Source organism: Conger conger, chromosome 1, assembly GCF_963514075.1.
Source record: "Conger conger chromosome 1, fConCon1.1, whole genome shotgun sequence".
NCBI lineage: Eukaryota > Metazoa > Chordata > Actinopteri > Anguilliformes > Congridae > Conger > Conger conger.
The window spans coordinates 35,222,911-35,239,635 of NC_083760.1; the positions used below are offsets into that span (position 1 = coordinate 35,222,911).

The following is a 16,725-nucleotide window of genomic DNA, read 5'->3' on the forward strand; positions in this document are numbered from 1 at the left end:
GTGATTGTTTTTTAAATAGCTCCAGCAAAAATTTTCATCCTTATCTCTCAGAAATAACAGGAACAGAAATCTTGTCACAAATATACAAAAAACCATCTCCGCTGATGACAATATTTCTTTTCCAAAGACAAATGGAATGAAAATATTGAAATCTGCAATAACCTGAAATACTCAACACAATATTTAAGATATGCTCATGGGATGCAGTGATTCTGATATTTAAAAAAAACATAAAAGACAAAGAAAAGAAAATATCAATAAGTAGGACTGCCTTTTTTTATTCAGACAGGATTTATAGTGTTGTGATAAGGTCTTGTTTGCAAACCCAGTAAGGTCTTCATTTCAGCAATATTGACAGATAAAGGCAACCCGATTTACAAATGCACAAAATTACAAATATACAAATTTACAAATTGCAAAATATACATATATGATGAGAAAATCATTAGAGAATCTTGCAGATGCCAGCCATGGAGAAATTTTTGCTGTAAATATATTTTCCAGATTTACGGCCTGCTTAGTCCTCTCTCATTCCAACAGACCACCTTTGGGATGATGTGGAATGGGCGGTTGGCAGCATGAATTTGTGGACAGAAAATCTACAGGTCTGCATCACAGTTCCAATGCAACGCAGATCCTGAAGATCTTTGAACCACACATTCATGCTTCGAACCTCCCCTTCCTCCTCATCCCGAAGACGATAGGTGTATCAATAAAGTCAGCATTGGCCAAAATCCCAAAAGAATGTTACAAGAACCTTATTGAATCCATGCCAGGCTGTTCTGGAGGCAGAAAGGGTCTGACCCTTTTGCAGATGTACCTAATAAAGTGGCCGCTGAGTGTGTGTGATATATAATTGTGTGTGTAGTGATAGATAAATAGATAGATACCATGTAAAACTTTTTAAAAGTTACAAAGTAAATGTAGAATCTATAAATAAATAAATATTTGAAAATATTTAGCTATAAACAGTAAAAAAATCTTGCAGTGTTTATGTATCTTTCACAATGTATTATGTCTTCACATCTGTCATAAGTCCCTGCCTAATCAAATAATTTCAGCTCATGATGACCTTTTACCTCATACTCGTACCTTTACCTCATACTCGCATCATACTCCAGAAAGAGAGCACTGGAGTATGTTTGGCATCATTGCTTTGCTGTGGGATGAAGCACCCTCCAATGAGTTTGGAGGCATTTGATTGAACTTGAGCAGATAAGATGCTTCTGTACACTTCAGAATTGTTATCAGCAGTTACATTTTCAATGAAGGCAAGTGAGCCAGCACCTGTGGGAGCCATACATCCCCAATCTATAACACCTCCACCACTGGGGGGGGGGGGGTGATTTGTTTTGTTTTTTCATAACTCTCACACATCCACGCCTCCCTCCTTCAACTGCCTTTCTTGGCTTCCGGGCTGTTTTATACAGCAATGTTTGAGTTCACACAAACATTAGTCTGCATAGGGGTTGTGTAGAATGTGCGGCATGTGTGAAGGCTGCAAACCATGTCCGCGAAGATGTGGCATACATCATAATAACTACTGTTATTATTGTGCTTGCTGTACAGATAATGATCGGTTAACTGCCGATGTGACGTAGTATAACGGTCATTCAGTTGCTAAACTTCCCCTTGCTAATTTTAAATATGGGGCGGCCTGTAGTGTAGTGGTTAAGGTACATGACTGGGGCCCGCAAGGTCGGTGATTTGATCCCCGGTGTAGCCACAATAAGATATGCATAGCCGTTGGGCCCTTGAGCAAGGCCCTTAACCCTGCATTGCTCCAGGGGAGGATTGTCTCCTGCTTAGTCTAATCAACTGTACGGGTATCTGCCAAATGCCATTAATGTAATGTAATAAATAGAAAAATAACAGATATTGAGTGAGCCAAAGAGTTTTGATAATACCAGCATACTTTATAAATAAATATAAAAAATACTTTATACTTCTGATTATGTGGTCAGCATAACCTGCTGCACAAGCAAAAACAGTGTAGCCATTTGGAAGTGCTGCATGCAATGTGAATCACACAAACTACGGCGACTGTGCAGAAGTATAAGACAGAAGTATAAGAGAGAAGTATAAGACAGAAGTATAAGAGAGAAGTATAAGACAGAAGTATAAGACAGCCTTAAGGCAGGCATGGCGCCACTTTTATCACAGATACATCTTAAAACTGTGAGGAGAATATATTTTTTTACTTTTATTTTCAATTATTTCATTAACATTTACAGTATAGTAAATTCACAATAAAATAAAACATGTACTCTCGCTTTCTTAGAAAATATAAGCATAATATTTTATTTGGCTACTATTACACGTGAAGACTTCACCAATCATAACAGCCAATTTTTTTCGGTCAGGGCAGTATCAACCAGACCTGGGTTAAATACGTCTTTTTTTTTTTTCAATTCAAATACTTTTCTATACTTCACTAAGCTTGTTGGGTGTGTTGGAACCTATGATATACTCTCAAAAAGTGCAAATCTCTGCCTTGGCTCAATTGCACCAGGCAAGATCAATTGAACAGTAATCAAATCCAATTATGTATTTGGCCCAGGTCTGAGTATTGCGGGTTGTTCGTCCTTGTCTAGCTATGGCAAAAACATGTTTCAAACAATCCTACAGGCCAGGGGTCCCCAACTTTTTTTGCACTGCGGACTGGTTTTATATTGACAATATTTTTGCAGACCGGCCATCCAAGGGTGGGATGGGGGTGGTCATGAATATCGATTAGGCCGATAAGTTTTTCTCACATTAACATAGGCTAGAAAAGCATCGGGGAGCATATGTTAACTACTATACAAACATACTCACTGAAGTTAACTGAAGTTAAACGCATTGTAAATAAACCAATTATTACGAAACACAATGTGCAAGTGATAAATATATAGCCAATCATATTTTTTCCCAAATCATGATAGTAGCCAATGTTCTGCGGCCCAGTAGCAGTCCGCAGCCTGGAGTTTGGGGGCCGCTACTATAGCCTATGTAATTCACTGTGATGGCACAGCAGGCATCACTTCACAAATTAGACATCGCTAGAATCTACAGCCCCATCACTGTGGTCTCCACCGTCTATGAAAATCAAGCAAATGCTAGTATCAACTCCCTTATGGGCCACTTGGATTCTTTCCATGCATTTCAGCTTCTGCAATCACCAGCAGATATCCTGTAGATTTTTTCTTTAGCAATATACAGTAGAATATGTAGCCCCAGGGTTGTGTGTGCATCTCACTTCTGACATTGCTCAGAAACCGGTCTATTTTACCCAGCACCCTATATTGCCATAGGAACACATCAGCTTCCAGGTGTGTAGAGTGCAGGTGTCAACGGCTGCTGTTCATGACATAAGAAGCGCAATAATGGAAAATGTTGTGTATTTTTTGTCAAAGCTGTAAAACCTACTGAAATTTGATGGGCCAAAGTAATTTTGGCTGGGTCCTTAAAGGACCCAGCCAAAATTACTTTGGTCCATCCAAAACTGAAATCTTGGCATGAAACAGTCCTTGTGCTCTAGGGGGAAGCTTCAGCGGGAGCAGGCAGGGCTTTGAGGCCTATACTTGGATCATTCTCTATGGTAGCAGAAACAGTGGTGGGGTCCTTCTGGTGATGTTTCTGGGGTGGGTAGGCACAGGGGGCATCTGAGGCATGGTGGTGAGGGTGGTAGTGGTGGCTGTATGGGTGAAGCAGCCATTCCAAACGCTTAATGATCTCATAGTCGGGGACAGCCAGCATGCTGATGTCGAGGCCAGCCATTTTGGACACTGCCTTGCGAAAGTTCGTCAACTGGAGCGAGACGATTGAGAGGCAAGTGGCAAAAAAGAACAACAAATCAGGAAATGCCTTTCTGAGGTAAAAGTACTGAAAGTGCAGTTTTTTCAGATTCTCATGTTTACTTTTCAATATCTGTGAATATGTTAAATAATATGTGCCTTGCACGTTGACAAGTCTACTGCTTTTGTCTCTCACCTGCCTCTCTGTCTTGTTCAGCTCAGAAATGCTTTGCCTGAGGGTTCTTAGCTCACTGGAGTGGCTCTGCAGCAGAACCTGCGCCTGCTGTTGTTCCTCAATGGCTTGGTGGATCTTGGTTTGGAAATCAGCTGTCGCTGTGGTCAGCTTCTTCTCGGCCGTCTCCTTCCCCTCCTCCAGCTCCCCAAGGCTCTTACTCTGTTCAGCGATGGTCTGCTTCTGCTCCATGACTATAATCTTTAATCACATAGGCCAAAGGATCTGCTATTTTTCTTACTCGGCATATAATTAATCACTTAAAGCAGTTCCTTACACCATTAACTCACCTCACAGTATTGGGTCTGAATTGGAAATCCAGAAAAGTAAAAAATATAAGGCTCCAAACTGGTTTTGTGGTGCAATATCTTGACATACCATCACAGATTTAAGTTATTATTTTGCTACATTTTCCAGTGGACTATATCAGTGATTCTCAACTCTTTTTCTGCCTTCATCGCATCACTCCATCTGTACACACTCCAATGCAGTTAGTCTAGCTTAAGCTATACGTTTTAACTGCACATTTCTCATTTTTAGTTTTCTTAATTTTTTTTCCAATTTTGCTTATTGTTTCTTTATATCTATCAAGTCTAAAGATGAATATGTGCTTGCAATGCCCCTACTGTCTATCTACATTATCATTATCGAAATTATGTCAATTTTTATGATTTCTTTCTTTATATCTATCAAGTATAAAGATTAAGATTAATCTTCATTATGGAAAATCATAGCAAACGCGTATACTATTTATTTATTCTATGTTTGAATTAAAGTTACAATAGGTACGATTTTAGTTTTTTGTATTTATTAGATTTATTTCTTAGACTTCTACTACTGTAGCCTATCCACTTACAGTTATGATGCGTTGTGTGTTCAGAGATGCTCTTCTGCATACCACTGTTGTTATGTGTGGTTATTTGCTTTACTGTCACCTTCCTGTCAGCTTTGACCATTCTTCTCATTAACAAGGCGTTTTTGTCTGCAGAACTGCTGCTCACTGTTTTGTTTTGTTTTTTCAATTCTTTGCAAACTCTAGAGACTAGTGTGCATGAAAATCCCTGGAGATCAGCCGTTTCTGAGATACTCAACCACCCTGTCTGTCATCATTCCATGGTCAAAGTCACTTAGATCACAGAACATGGTTGATCTGAAGATTAACGAAAGCTCCTGACCCATATCTACATGATTGTATGCATTGCACTGCTGCCACACAATTGGCTGATTAGATAATCGCATGAATAAGTAGGTGTAATAAAGTGTTCCTAATAAAGTGCTCTGTGAGTGTAGTTAATGCTAAATTAATCTAATAAATGATTAATTTATCATTAAAAATAATTGATGACTGCCAAAAGCCAAGTTTGGCCGGCTCACGTTGGGCAGCAATAATTGGCTCGCTGCTCCAGAGGGAGGGACTTGGGTCTAGGGTTATTAGATCGCCGCACAATAAGCACCTCGGGCGCCTCGGAATCACGGCAACGGGCACGAGACGAGACGGCTTGAAGAAGGCGTGTCGCTCTCATTCGGGCCGCCGAGGGACGGGGTACGGGCGGTACATCTAATACGACTACCTCCAATTGAATCAGACGAGGTACAATTGGCTACCAAATTGGGAGAAAAAAGGGAAAAATCTGAAAAAAAAAATTTTCAAGAAAAATAATTGATGACACTTCCGCAGCACTGTTGGAAAATAGTATGGATGATATGTATATATAACATACAGCAGTATGTTTAGTCGACAGTACATATTTTCAGGACGCAGTCGTTAGGAGGCAATTTTCTGGCACAACCATACATGGCCACACTCAGCGAAACCCTGGCAATTGGTAAATGCCAAGGTTGACATTCATTCTGTATTGACTATTTCCACTCATTATAATCTCATCAGTGCTATTTCCCATAGCCCTTCATGGATTTAGCTCTGGCAATGGTGGAGGTCAAACCCCCTCCTTACCTTAAGACCATGGGCATCTGCGAGCTGAGCTTTGAGTTCTGTGTTGTATTGGCGCAGGGAGTCCAGCTCTTTCTGCAGTCTCTCTGTCTTCTTCTGCAGCTTTCTGGTAGCCAGGTGAGCATCGTCCCGCTCCACAGCCAGAGCAGATCGAGCGCTCTTTTCCTCCTCCAGCTGGGCCACCTTCCTGCGCAGCAAGTCCGCATGCAGCTCCTTGCTCTCCAACCGTTCCTTCTGTGCCTTCAGCTGCAGGGCAAAGGAACGCCACAGGCCACTCAGAGCCGAAACAGGGAACCAGCTTGTCCCCAGAGCCAGGCACTATACACATACATGCACACGCACACACCCATTCTGTCCTACTTCGGAGGGCATGCTTGTCAGACTCAGATTCAGACATATACACTGTCACACACCCCTGGAATTTGCCAGTTTCTATGTAACCAAGCCAAATAAAAAACGTCCACACGCAAATTAATGAAATAATGGCATTTACATAGCGCCTTTATTCAAAGCACTGTACAACTGATGCTTCTCATTCACCCATTCAGACACACACTCACAGCCCAACGCCGATTGACTGCCATGCAAGGCATCAAGCAGCTTGCCAGGAACAATTAGGAGTTAGGTGTCTTGCTCAGGGACACTTTGACACGCCCACGGCGGGATAGAACTGGCAACCCTCCGACTGCCAGACGACTGCTCTTACCTCCTGAACCAATGTCACCTCCATATAATAACGAGAAGTTAAGTAATAACGGGCAGTCCAGGTTGGGGGGTTCAGAGGGGTAATCAGCCAGTCAAGGTTCAGTACACTCACAGGTTCTCCTATCCAAAACAGTAATCACAACATGGTTAAGCACATAGTCTGTCTGTACCACTAGGGATTTGGTAAAGTCCAGTGTCACAAGCACGGGTCCTGAGCACAGGGCTCTTTTTAGTGCTTGGAATGCCTCTGTCTCTGTGGTCCATGTCACCTTGTGTGGTAGCCAGCTCCTGGTCATATCTGTGGGTGTGCTGGCTAAGGAGGAGAAGTGGGGGATAAAGCGCCGGTCATAGCTTGCTAACCCTATAAACGTGCATACCAGCTTTTTGGTGCAGGGGCGGGGCCACTCCTATATTGCCACCACTTTCTTTGTCAGGGGTACCCCCGGTAATCTATCCCCCACAGGCCGAGGCGACACTTCTTGGGGTTGGCGGTTAGCCCCGTCTCCTGCAGGGCTCACAGCACGGCACTTACCCATTTCAGGTGTGTTCCCACTCTTCCCTGTGGATGATGATGTTGTCCAGGTACGTGGCAGCATAGTCTCGGTGTGGTCTAAGGACTCTATCCATGAGACTCTGGAAGGTGGGTGGGGTCCCGTATAACCCGAACAGCAACATCCGGTACTGGAACAGGCCATCGGGGGTGGCAAAGGCCGTCTTTTCTCTGCCCTTGGGTGTTTGGGGAACCTGCTAATAGCCCTTTGTGAGGCCCAAGGTGCTCATGAATCTTGATCCTGGCTGTCTGGTAATTCACTTCACCCACCTTTTCTATCACCTTGTAGGGCCCTTTCGATCAGGCCAGGAATTTACACTCAGAGGTGGGGAATAACACCAACACTCTATCACCGGGCGCAAACTCACTCAGTTGCACCCCTCGGTTATAGACGCAACTTCAGGGGTTCTCAGACAGGGTCTTGGACGTTCGGTTCTGTGGTGTTCTTTTGGCCACGTGGAGTTTTCTGCCTTCATAGTGCACCTGCTGCAGAGCACCCCTTTGGCCGCTTGGTGCCCCTCTACTAGCTCCTGGTTTGTGCTCTGCAGGTTGGCCTGGCATGCCAGCTTCTTGGCGTCATAGGGGCACATGAATCGGTTGATGACCACCCTCTCGATGGGCTCCAGCGTCTTTGGCTCAAAGATCAGCCACCCCTTAGCCAATCGAATAAGGTCATGCATCTACACCCGGGCAGTGCCTCACTACTCCCTCCCGGCTGCCACAACTCATACAAACACAATCATACATACATGCGCACACACAGATTGCCATACGCACTCAGTCATACACACAGGTGCCAACAGAGAGACACACTAGCGTGTGCATGTGGGCGAGTGCTAGCATGTGGCTCTGTTCGCACCTGTGTGTATGACTGCCTGTGTGTCACACACACACACATACCAACACAAATTGTCAATCACAGTACACCACCCATCTGGGCTTCTGAAACTACAGGGGTGCAGCAGTCATGGACAGCCACCTTCAGTTACGGTAGGACCATGATACAAGTCAGTCTGCAGAACAACTCACTTATCTACTGAACTACCATGTGGTCCTCCTCTCATTTGTTCAGCTATAGTCTGTATTTGGGCTTTGCCCAAAGGACCTTGTGTGCCGTACCTTCCGTTGCAGGCTGTGGGCCAAGGACCTGCTTTCCACCAAAGCCACCCCTTCCTGTTTGACCAGCTGTTCCGCACGGGACAGAATGGCTTCCAGCCTCATGTCAAAGCCCAGGTCAGCTGTGACCCCACGCAGTTTCATCTTCTCTGAAAGCTGCTCCATGAAGCACTCATACTGCAAGAGAGGAGCCAATTCTTTTTCTTTCAGAATTCCAGTCACGTAGACAGCAACAGCAAATTCTGCTCCACCCACCAAAAATTGATGCTGTCATTGTAGCAACAAAGTAGAATGAATGAGCTTTCTGAATGGGTCCGTGTCAACTAAGAATTGGCTTGTTTTCATCAGCCGGATTGTTAAAATAAAAGGTTATCTGAGAGCTAATCTGTTATCTGAAAACAAATCCTCTTTATAGTTCTACTGACAACTGACAGCTGGTTATAATTGCAATTTCTACTCAGTGGCAGTGGGTGGTGATGGGAGGACTAAAAGTCTAATACCTATCAATAGCTCACGCTCTACCATTGCATATACCATTCAAATATATGCCATTTAATGATGTCTTTCACCCAAAGCACCTTACAATACCATGAGCACATACATTTTTCTATATGGCTGGCATCTGTGAGTGAGAATTGAATCCTTATCCTTGGCAGCGTTAGTGCCGTGCACTACCAGTGGAGCTACAGGACTACAATATAGGCCCCTACTCTTTTAGAGCAATAAGACTATGAAATCAAGCCTTGCTATAATAGGCTCACTAGTGATCGGCTAACTGGCTATCTAAAAAAAGAGAACTTGTCAAACAAGTCTAGAAACATGCCCCAATGTAATGATGTGGTAGTTTCATCCTACTCAACGCAGAGCTTGACTCAACTTGACACTGTAATATGCTGACCGGGGGCTGAGAAAAAATAGCCCTGTAGATAAAATATTGGTTGTATCCTATGTTTTTCTTATGCCCATTAGATAAGCTGTTGTTCTTGGTTTCCCATAATTCAAACATTTAACAAAACAGATAGGGAGGGCTAAGCAGTGTTAGCCCATTTAAACAAGCCACCTCTGCTTATACTGGATACACCAATCTTTAGGGATTTGTGTTTAAGTAAAAACAAATTGTTAGAAAGTCATAATGTTGACTTTGACTATTCCTGAGACTCACATGCTGTCGGTTGTGTCGAAGCCCATCCCGAAGCACTTCCCCTGACAGCAGCTCTGTCTCCAGCCCCCGGAGCCTTGCACCCAGCTCCTGGCCATACTGCTCGGCCAGCTGGGCTCTCTGCAGCGCCCCTTGGTGGAGTTGCTCCTGCTCAGCCAACTTCTCTGCCATCTCGGAAGATTTCGCTTTTAGCTCCAGCAAGGCCTGGAGAATACAGTTGGATAGACTTGTACAATGGATGCAAGAGAGAGGAGGACTGAATCTTTCATTGGAATTTTGTAACCAGCTTGCATTCGGTCTCATTATTGTGGCTAAGTTTTTTAAGCATGGCCTATTAGAAGATTTGCATGCAAAGCTGCCTCTTGACTGCCAGTAAAAAAAAGTTTTACTTGAAAGCACTGTAAAATACCCATTCATTCCAATGGGCACACACTCAAATCAATAAAATGTATAGTATCTGTAAAATGTATCACATTTTTACAATTAAATCATGGCTAATTACACTCAGTGAGCACTTTATTAGGTATTTATTAGACTTATTCTTCAGACTTCTACTGCTGTAGCCTATCCACTTAAGAGTCATGATGCATTGTGTGTTCAGAGATTATCTTCTGCATACCACTGTTGTAATCTGTGGTTATTTGCATTACTGTCACCTTTCTGTCAGCTTTGACCAGTCTGGCCATGCTCCTCTGAAGTCTGTCATTAACAAGGCATTTCTGTCTGCAGAACTGCTGCTCACTGGATTTTTAAAAGTTTTTTAGCACTATTCTTTGCAAATTATAGAGACTCTAGTGTGTGTGAAAATCCCAGGAGATCAGCAGTTTCTGAGATACTCAACAACCCAGTCTGTCACCAACAATCATTCCACAGTCACTTACATCACATTTTTTCCCCATTCTGATGGTTGATGTGAACATTAACTGAAGCTCCTGACTTGTATCTACATGATTGTATGCATTGCACCGCTGCCACACAATTGGCTGATTAGATAATAGCATGAATAAGTATGTGTAATAAAGTAAAAATGTTCCCAATTAAGTGCTTGGTGAGTATGTATTCTGCTGAGAAAATCAAAAAACTAGAAAGCCTCGTCCTGTCTGCATGCACCGTAACTCCATAAAAATTGTGGGAGAACAGAAACAGTGGCCCATCTCGCTGGTGTGAGCCGTACCTCTCTGCTGCTCTTCTCCCTGCTGCACATCTCCTTAAGCCATTGCAGCAAGTCCTCCTCTGTCGGGGGCCCTGTGGCATGCTGGCCTCCCAGCAGCATCACCAGCTCCTCCCTGAAGGCCCGTTCCCGGGCCTGCAAACCCTGGGCTTCTATCTGCGTGCCCAGCAGATGGCCGTCCAGCTCAAGGGAACGCTTCTCCAGTCTGTCCAGTTCCTGCTTACTGGCTGCTTGGACCCGCTGGCTCGCATTAAGTCTTTTCTGAAGGCTCTGGTTCTCCTTCTCCTCATTCCTCTTGGCCACCAAGGCGCTCTTGAGCTCCTTTGTACGTTTCAAAGATTGTTTTAGGAAGGGGTGTTAAATCAGGGTGACCCACCCATTACAATGGCCATGTGTTATCTTTACATTACATTACATTACATTACATTATTGGCATTTGGCAGACGCTCTTATCCAGAGCAACGTACAGTTTATTAGACTAAGCAGGAGACAATCCTCCCCCGGAGCAATGCAGGGTTTAGGGCCTTGCTCAAGGGCCCAACGGCTGTGCGGATCTTATTGTGGCTACACCGGGATTAGAACCACCGACCTTGCGTGTCCCAATCATTTACCCTAACCACTACGCTACAGGCCGCCCCGTTATCTGTGTATTTATTTCAGAACATTTGTACCCATTTATCAACCCATCTTGCAACTGATCTGCATCTGTATGGCTGCCACTAAAATATGCACACTGACCTTCAAAACAGACAATTTTCTATTCTACATGGCACACGGTACTACAAGAAGTCACAAGACAGCCATTTCTCTAATTCAAGACACGGTAATATATGGTCATCTGTCCTGTTGTTAGTAGCAGATAATATAATGAACCTTGCTCACACAGCCTAACAGCAATTATGTCCGTGCCAGCATACAGTCAAGTTTAATTATTTTAAAATATTATTTTTTGTAATACATATATCTTTTTTTGTACCTGCTGCAGAGACTCTACCTCCTTGGAGTAGGTGGAGGCTACACTGCGCTCACGGCTCACTTCTGCTACCAGCCTCATCACCGTCTCCCTGCTGGCCCGGCACTCCACCTCCAGGGCCTCTACGCTCTCCTCCAGGGTATGGATCAGTCCCGTCTGTCCCTCACTCCGCTGACACAGTGCATCTACCTGGTGGAACAGGATCATCCAATTATCAATACTCTTCAGGGATTATCTGTAAATGTACACACTTCAAAAAACCAAAACCAAATAGGAAACTGTCGATTATTTTGGATGAAAGTAGATTATATTAACCTGAGATGCAATAAAATCCAGGGGGTCTTTTCTTGCTCCAAGATCCATGGCCAAACTGGTAGTGAGTTTGGACAAAAACTCCTGGTATGCCCATTTGGATTCTGAAGTCTCCTGCTTTGTCTTGTTCCAGCCAGTAAGGCACTCTCTAGTTATCCAAACATCCCACATTTGATAGGAAAAGGTTACAATAAGACATTATTTCACATGGTATACTGGTTTTAAAAAGCCCTGGTTTGCAAAACTTGTTAATCGCAAAGTAGTTAATTTTCTGCTATCTATAATCACAGAATGTTGTGCCATGCAAAGAACTGGCACTTTGGCTTGCCTGCAGGGCTGTAATTGAGACCCTGAAGCCTGTACGTATGCTGTGATATTCAGCAAAATCACTCTCAGTGCAATGGGTCCCTTGTACTAGCTGTACACCCCACAGCTCATTCACTGGAAGTTTAAAAAAAGTGGTAGCTGGCAGAATATACAGTGCAGTCCGTAAGTATTTGGATAGTGGTACAATTTCTGTTCTTTGGCCCTGTACTCAAGCACCCTTTTTATACAGGTTCCTACAGCAAGGTCAATAAGGGATAATCAGGAGACAAAATACCGATAAATGTTAGTGGCCAGCTTCATGTCCCCCCCCCCCCCCCCCCCCCCCGGGTCAGTGTACTGAAAACTGTATATAAGTCTTATTATGTCTGATTTAAATCAGAGAGCTGGTAAGCTCTCTCACTTTCTGTTATTTCTTTGCAAATACATTTTCAAGTTCAATGAAATGCCTTATTGGACGGTGCTTCATCCCACAGCAAGGCAATGATCCCAAACATACACCAGTGCTCTCTTTCTTCTTAATGATGTTCCAAACAGTTTGTTTTTTTTGGGCTACCTGTACTTCTCTGACAGTTTTTTTTTTCTTATTTCTCAGCCTTGGCTTCCTTCCATTTGCACAATATTGGTCCTCATGTTGACAAACAGCAATAAAAAACTCCAAAGGCAATCAAAACCTTAGAACCATGACAAGATACTGAAAGCTCTCAACTGTGCAATTACTTTTGGTCCCCTATCATGTGAGGTCAATGAGCTGGAGTACAGCGCCAAAAGAACAGAAATTGTACCACTGTCCAAATACTAATGGACTGCACTGTATTTCAGCTCGGTTCTGTTCTAGTTTGCGTTCTGAACTGATGGTGGAATGGGGCTACAAAATACAACACGGAATTTCAAACTGACAGCGTCAAGTTAACAATATCAGATAAAAAATTCAAAGATAAAAGTTCAAAGATAAAAATGAAAGAATAGCTCACTGTGATTGGCTCTCCAGCTCAAGTACCCTCCTCTTCAGCTCACTGTTCTCATTGGCCATTTCCTGCAGGGCAGCATCCAGGCAGAGCCTCGAGGAAGCCAGGCCTCCAGCATCGTCCTCCGCATCCTGCAGCCGTTCCCTCAGGGTACCAACCAGGGAGGCCTGTCTGGCACCTGTCTCCTTGTATCTTTCCAGCTCCTCTCTCAGCTCTTGGACCGCTGCGTCCCGAGACGCCAGCCTGGACAGGGCTTCCTGCAGCTGTCCACGATACATGAGACACAACAGTGAACAGGAGTGTTAACTCCTGGGAAACTAGTCATATAAGGTCTCCTTCCCTTAAATGGAAATGATGTAGCATAGAATCACCCAGTTTCACTCAGTTTTGCCAGAGAATGCTTTGACAAAGACTACGATCAAGGAAGTGCATCAGCACAAATGCTTTGGCACTGTAGTTGTTCTGGTAAATATGGGTGATGCTATCCAATTTATTTTCCATTTACTGGACACAGACTTTTGAATGCTGCTGAAATACTGAGGATGATAGAAGAGGATTGTTGCGACCTGTGCTTGGATGCTCTGATGCTTGGCCTGCAGGACGGCCAGCTCACTCCGTGACTGCTCTGTTGTTTGCTGGAAGTGGGCCAGGCGTTCTCGAACTACTACATCATCCCAGAGAGAGGCAGAACTGGCCTACAAATAGAACATCTCTGACAACAAGAAGCTGGCTTGTGCTTTCAGTTTCATTTATACATGTTGAATTTGATCGCATTCATCGCGAACAACCTAACCAATCTCATGAGTTGTTTCAGTGTAGGTCATAATGTTTTCAGCATGGGTGTAACTTATGCAAGCATGATGAAGGGAAAAATAATTTTATTTAATAATGATTTCATGATTTCATTGGGATATACCGGGTTTCCCAAACACATATACAGGTGACGTGTCTAAAAAATGCACGACATCGCCAATTTCAGCACAGTTCTTTAAAAATTCATGTGTTTTTCCCAAAATTATTTTTCACGAGTAACTTTAAGTTACTTGAAGATAGCCTTCACTTCAATGAAACTGTGTTTGCAATAGCCTATGGAATCAAAATCACATGAAGCACTTTGTGCCCTGAACAGAACAGCCAAGTTTTATGGGCAGATTAACCTGTGTCAAGGTGATGGAAAGAGGAAAGTGTGGAGAAAGAAAGGGACTCCTCATGATCAAAACATGAAAAAAAGGTTGCAGACTCATCTTATGCAAAGGATTTGCAGCCAAATATTAAATATGACAAAAATGTATTTGGTCCCCTAAAACGAAGGGGGTTATGTATAAAAGGGCTGCAATTCCTACAAGAATCATCCAATATGGATGTAAATATCCTCAAATTAGCTGACATTGCTTTATTTCCGATCAAATGTGCTGGAGTACCACATTTCCATTTAGCCATGTGCATTACATATATACTTATATAATTACAAAAAAAGATACAGTATAACATATATACTTTCTTACATAAAGTGGGTTTCCATACTACCAGCCAAAAAGCATAGAACTGAAACATCTATTTCAAACAGATATTTCTTACCTTCTGGTAATCTGGTTTAGTTGACGTTCTACAACAGAAAGAGATACTAAGTCTTGCTACAGGCAATTACTTTCATTCAGAAAATTAGATTTAAATGCTGTGATTCAGTTAATTAACATCAAAAGCAACTGACCCATTCAAATAAAATCATAAGAACTAAATAATTCAGCCTACCCGTCATATGTCATGGCTTTAATAACGTCTTCTTTTTGTTGCAACTGCCTCTGTAAAGCCCTAATTTGACCACGGAGCTGTAAAAACATGGACGGTGAAAAACTTATTTAAGCAAGGTTAAATACCCAACAGCACGTCCTGAAAAACATTTAGATAATGACAAAAGAATTACAAGCACCCGCTAAATGCCTAATAGAAATAAACATATAGGCTATAGGCTATTACTTCTTTGAAATCCTGTGTATATCGCTGAAACGATTGTAATGGACTCTATATGTTCCAAAACATTAGTATATTTAGCAGATAGTGACAGAATCTAGGTTGCGCTTTTCATTAATTATTCTTCAGATGGAGAAAAACTGAACCAAAGATAACTGGAGACATAATTTGCTTTTTGATCCAAACCAGTAAAATATGACGTGAAGTATTATGCAGTCACATTTCACATTTTCAAGACTGTCCGACAAAAGGAAATAGATTACCTCGTTAAAAAGTGTCTCGTTTACAGTTTGCGACGATGGAACCGCATCATTTTCATCCATCGTGCTAAGTCTAAATACCGAAGGTTTATCAGTAGCCTACAAAGAAATAAAGCGACAAAGAAATAAAGTTACAAATGCAACTCCGCTTAATTTAAAACAGGACACGTTTCAGGGTGACTTTTCAATGTTAAGGGTAGGTTTCTAAGCAACAAGCAAACATTCATCTATAAGAGCCGCCTACAGGGCGAAATGCTGTATTTCAATTAGTCTACTATCGGCCGACGCGTGAATAACTTTACACATAAAACGTCACATTACATTGCATCTTGAGTAGTAATTATCCAAGATGGTTAAAGCAATGTAAATGAAATAGGGCCCAGTAGATCTCACTGTCAAATAACGAATCAGGTTAGACCTATTCTCTTTTTAATAAGGTCAAACATATACATTTAAAGGCACAATAGAGAATTGATTAAAGGTAATGGTAGATGATAAATTAACAAATTAGGGAAAAGAACACACACACACACGCACACACACACACACACACACACACACACACAGAGGGTACCCTGCTCTGTACACTACCCTCTGACTTAAGATAATACAGATTCAGATACAAGTTCACACTGCCAAATGAAATTTCTCTTTTGTGGAATATTCTTTCCAATTATACAATTGGGAAAAACGCTATACAATATAGCTATGCCACAGTGACACAGTTATATATGTTCTCACATGATGACAAACCATTGCTAACTGCCAATCAGACATCCTACAGTTTTCTAAAAAGTTTACAAAGCTTCATTAAAAAATATATTTTTAGGGGTGAATTTAGGTCATTTCTGATGGGATATATAGCCAAAAGTACTGAATATACATTGCAGTCTGTAAGTATTTGGACAATTTCTGCTATATTGCCTCTGTAGCCTACTCCAACACATTGTATTTGAAATAAAGCAAAGAACATGAGGTTGAAATGCAGACGGTCACCTTTAATTTAAGGGTATTTAAATCCATATTGGGTGATCCTTTTTATACATATTCCCTGTATCATGCATATGCACAGGAGAACGTGTCTGGCTTTTATTATGATGGTGATCAATTGTGCAAGTGAGATCGAAACAAAATCAGAGAGGATCAGGATGGTGGTGGACGCAGCTAAAGCGATTTTTGGTTTAACTGATGTGAAAGGGGACGATAAAGGCTACAAGGAATTTTGGGGAAAGGGTTTTGAGTCAGGTGTCAGGGATA

At 42.4% G+C, this 16,725-nt stretch overlaps 1 protein-coding gene across 1 annotated transcript; it reads right to left on the reverse strand.

Moving 5' to 3' along the window:
- Positions 1–3,448: 3,448 nt before the first annotated feature.
- On the reverse strand, positions 3,449–15,603 carry ccdc170 (coiled-coil domain containing 170). Its single transcript, XM_061218574.1, has 13 exons — positions 15,472–15,603; positions 14,990–15,066; positions 14,816–14,843; positions 13,804–13,932; positions 13,244–13,500; positions 11,949–12,093; positions 11,637–11,822; positions 10,664–10,981; positions 9,493–9,693; positions 8,334–8,507; positions 5,963–6,205; positions 3,973–4,209; positions 3,449–3,789 (listed from the first exon to the last, which is right to left on the reverse strand). Exons 1-13 carry the CDS (start codon positions 15,529–15,531, stop codon positions 3,517–3,519), a joined length of 2,328 nt encoding a protein of 775 aa, XP_061074558.1. The 5' UTR covers positions 15,532–15,603; the 3' UTR covers positions 3,449–3,516.
- Positions 15,604–16,725: the final 1,122 nt, after the last annotated feature.

Excerpts from the sequence above, each read along its gene's own strand:
- ccdc170 (XM_061218574.1), bottom strand. The coding sequence starts at position 15,531 with ATGGATGAAAATGATGCGGTTCCATCGTCGCAAACTGTAAACGAGACA. Across the intron at positions 9,694-10,663 it reads GGGAGAAGAGCAGCAGAGAG|GCCTTGCTGGAGCTAAAAGC; the intron begins GTACGGCTCACA and ends TGTATTCTCCAG. Across the intron at positions 6,206-8,333 it reads CCCACAGCCTGCAACGGAAG|CTGAAGGCACAGAAGGAACG; the intron begins GTACGGCACACA and ends TTTGCCCTGCAG.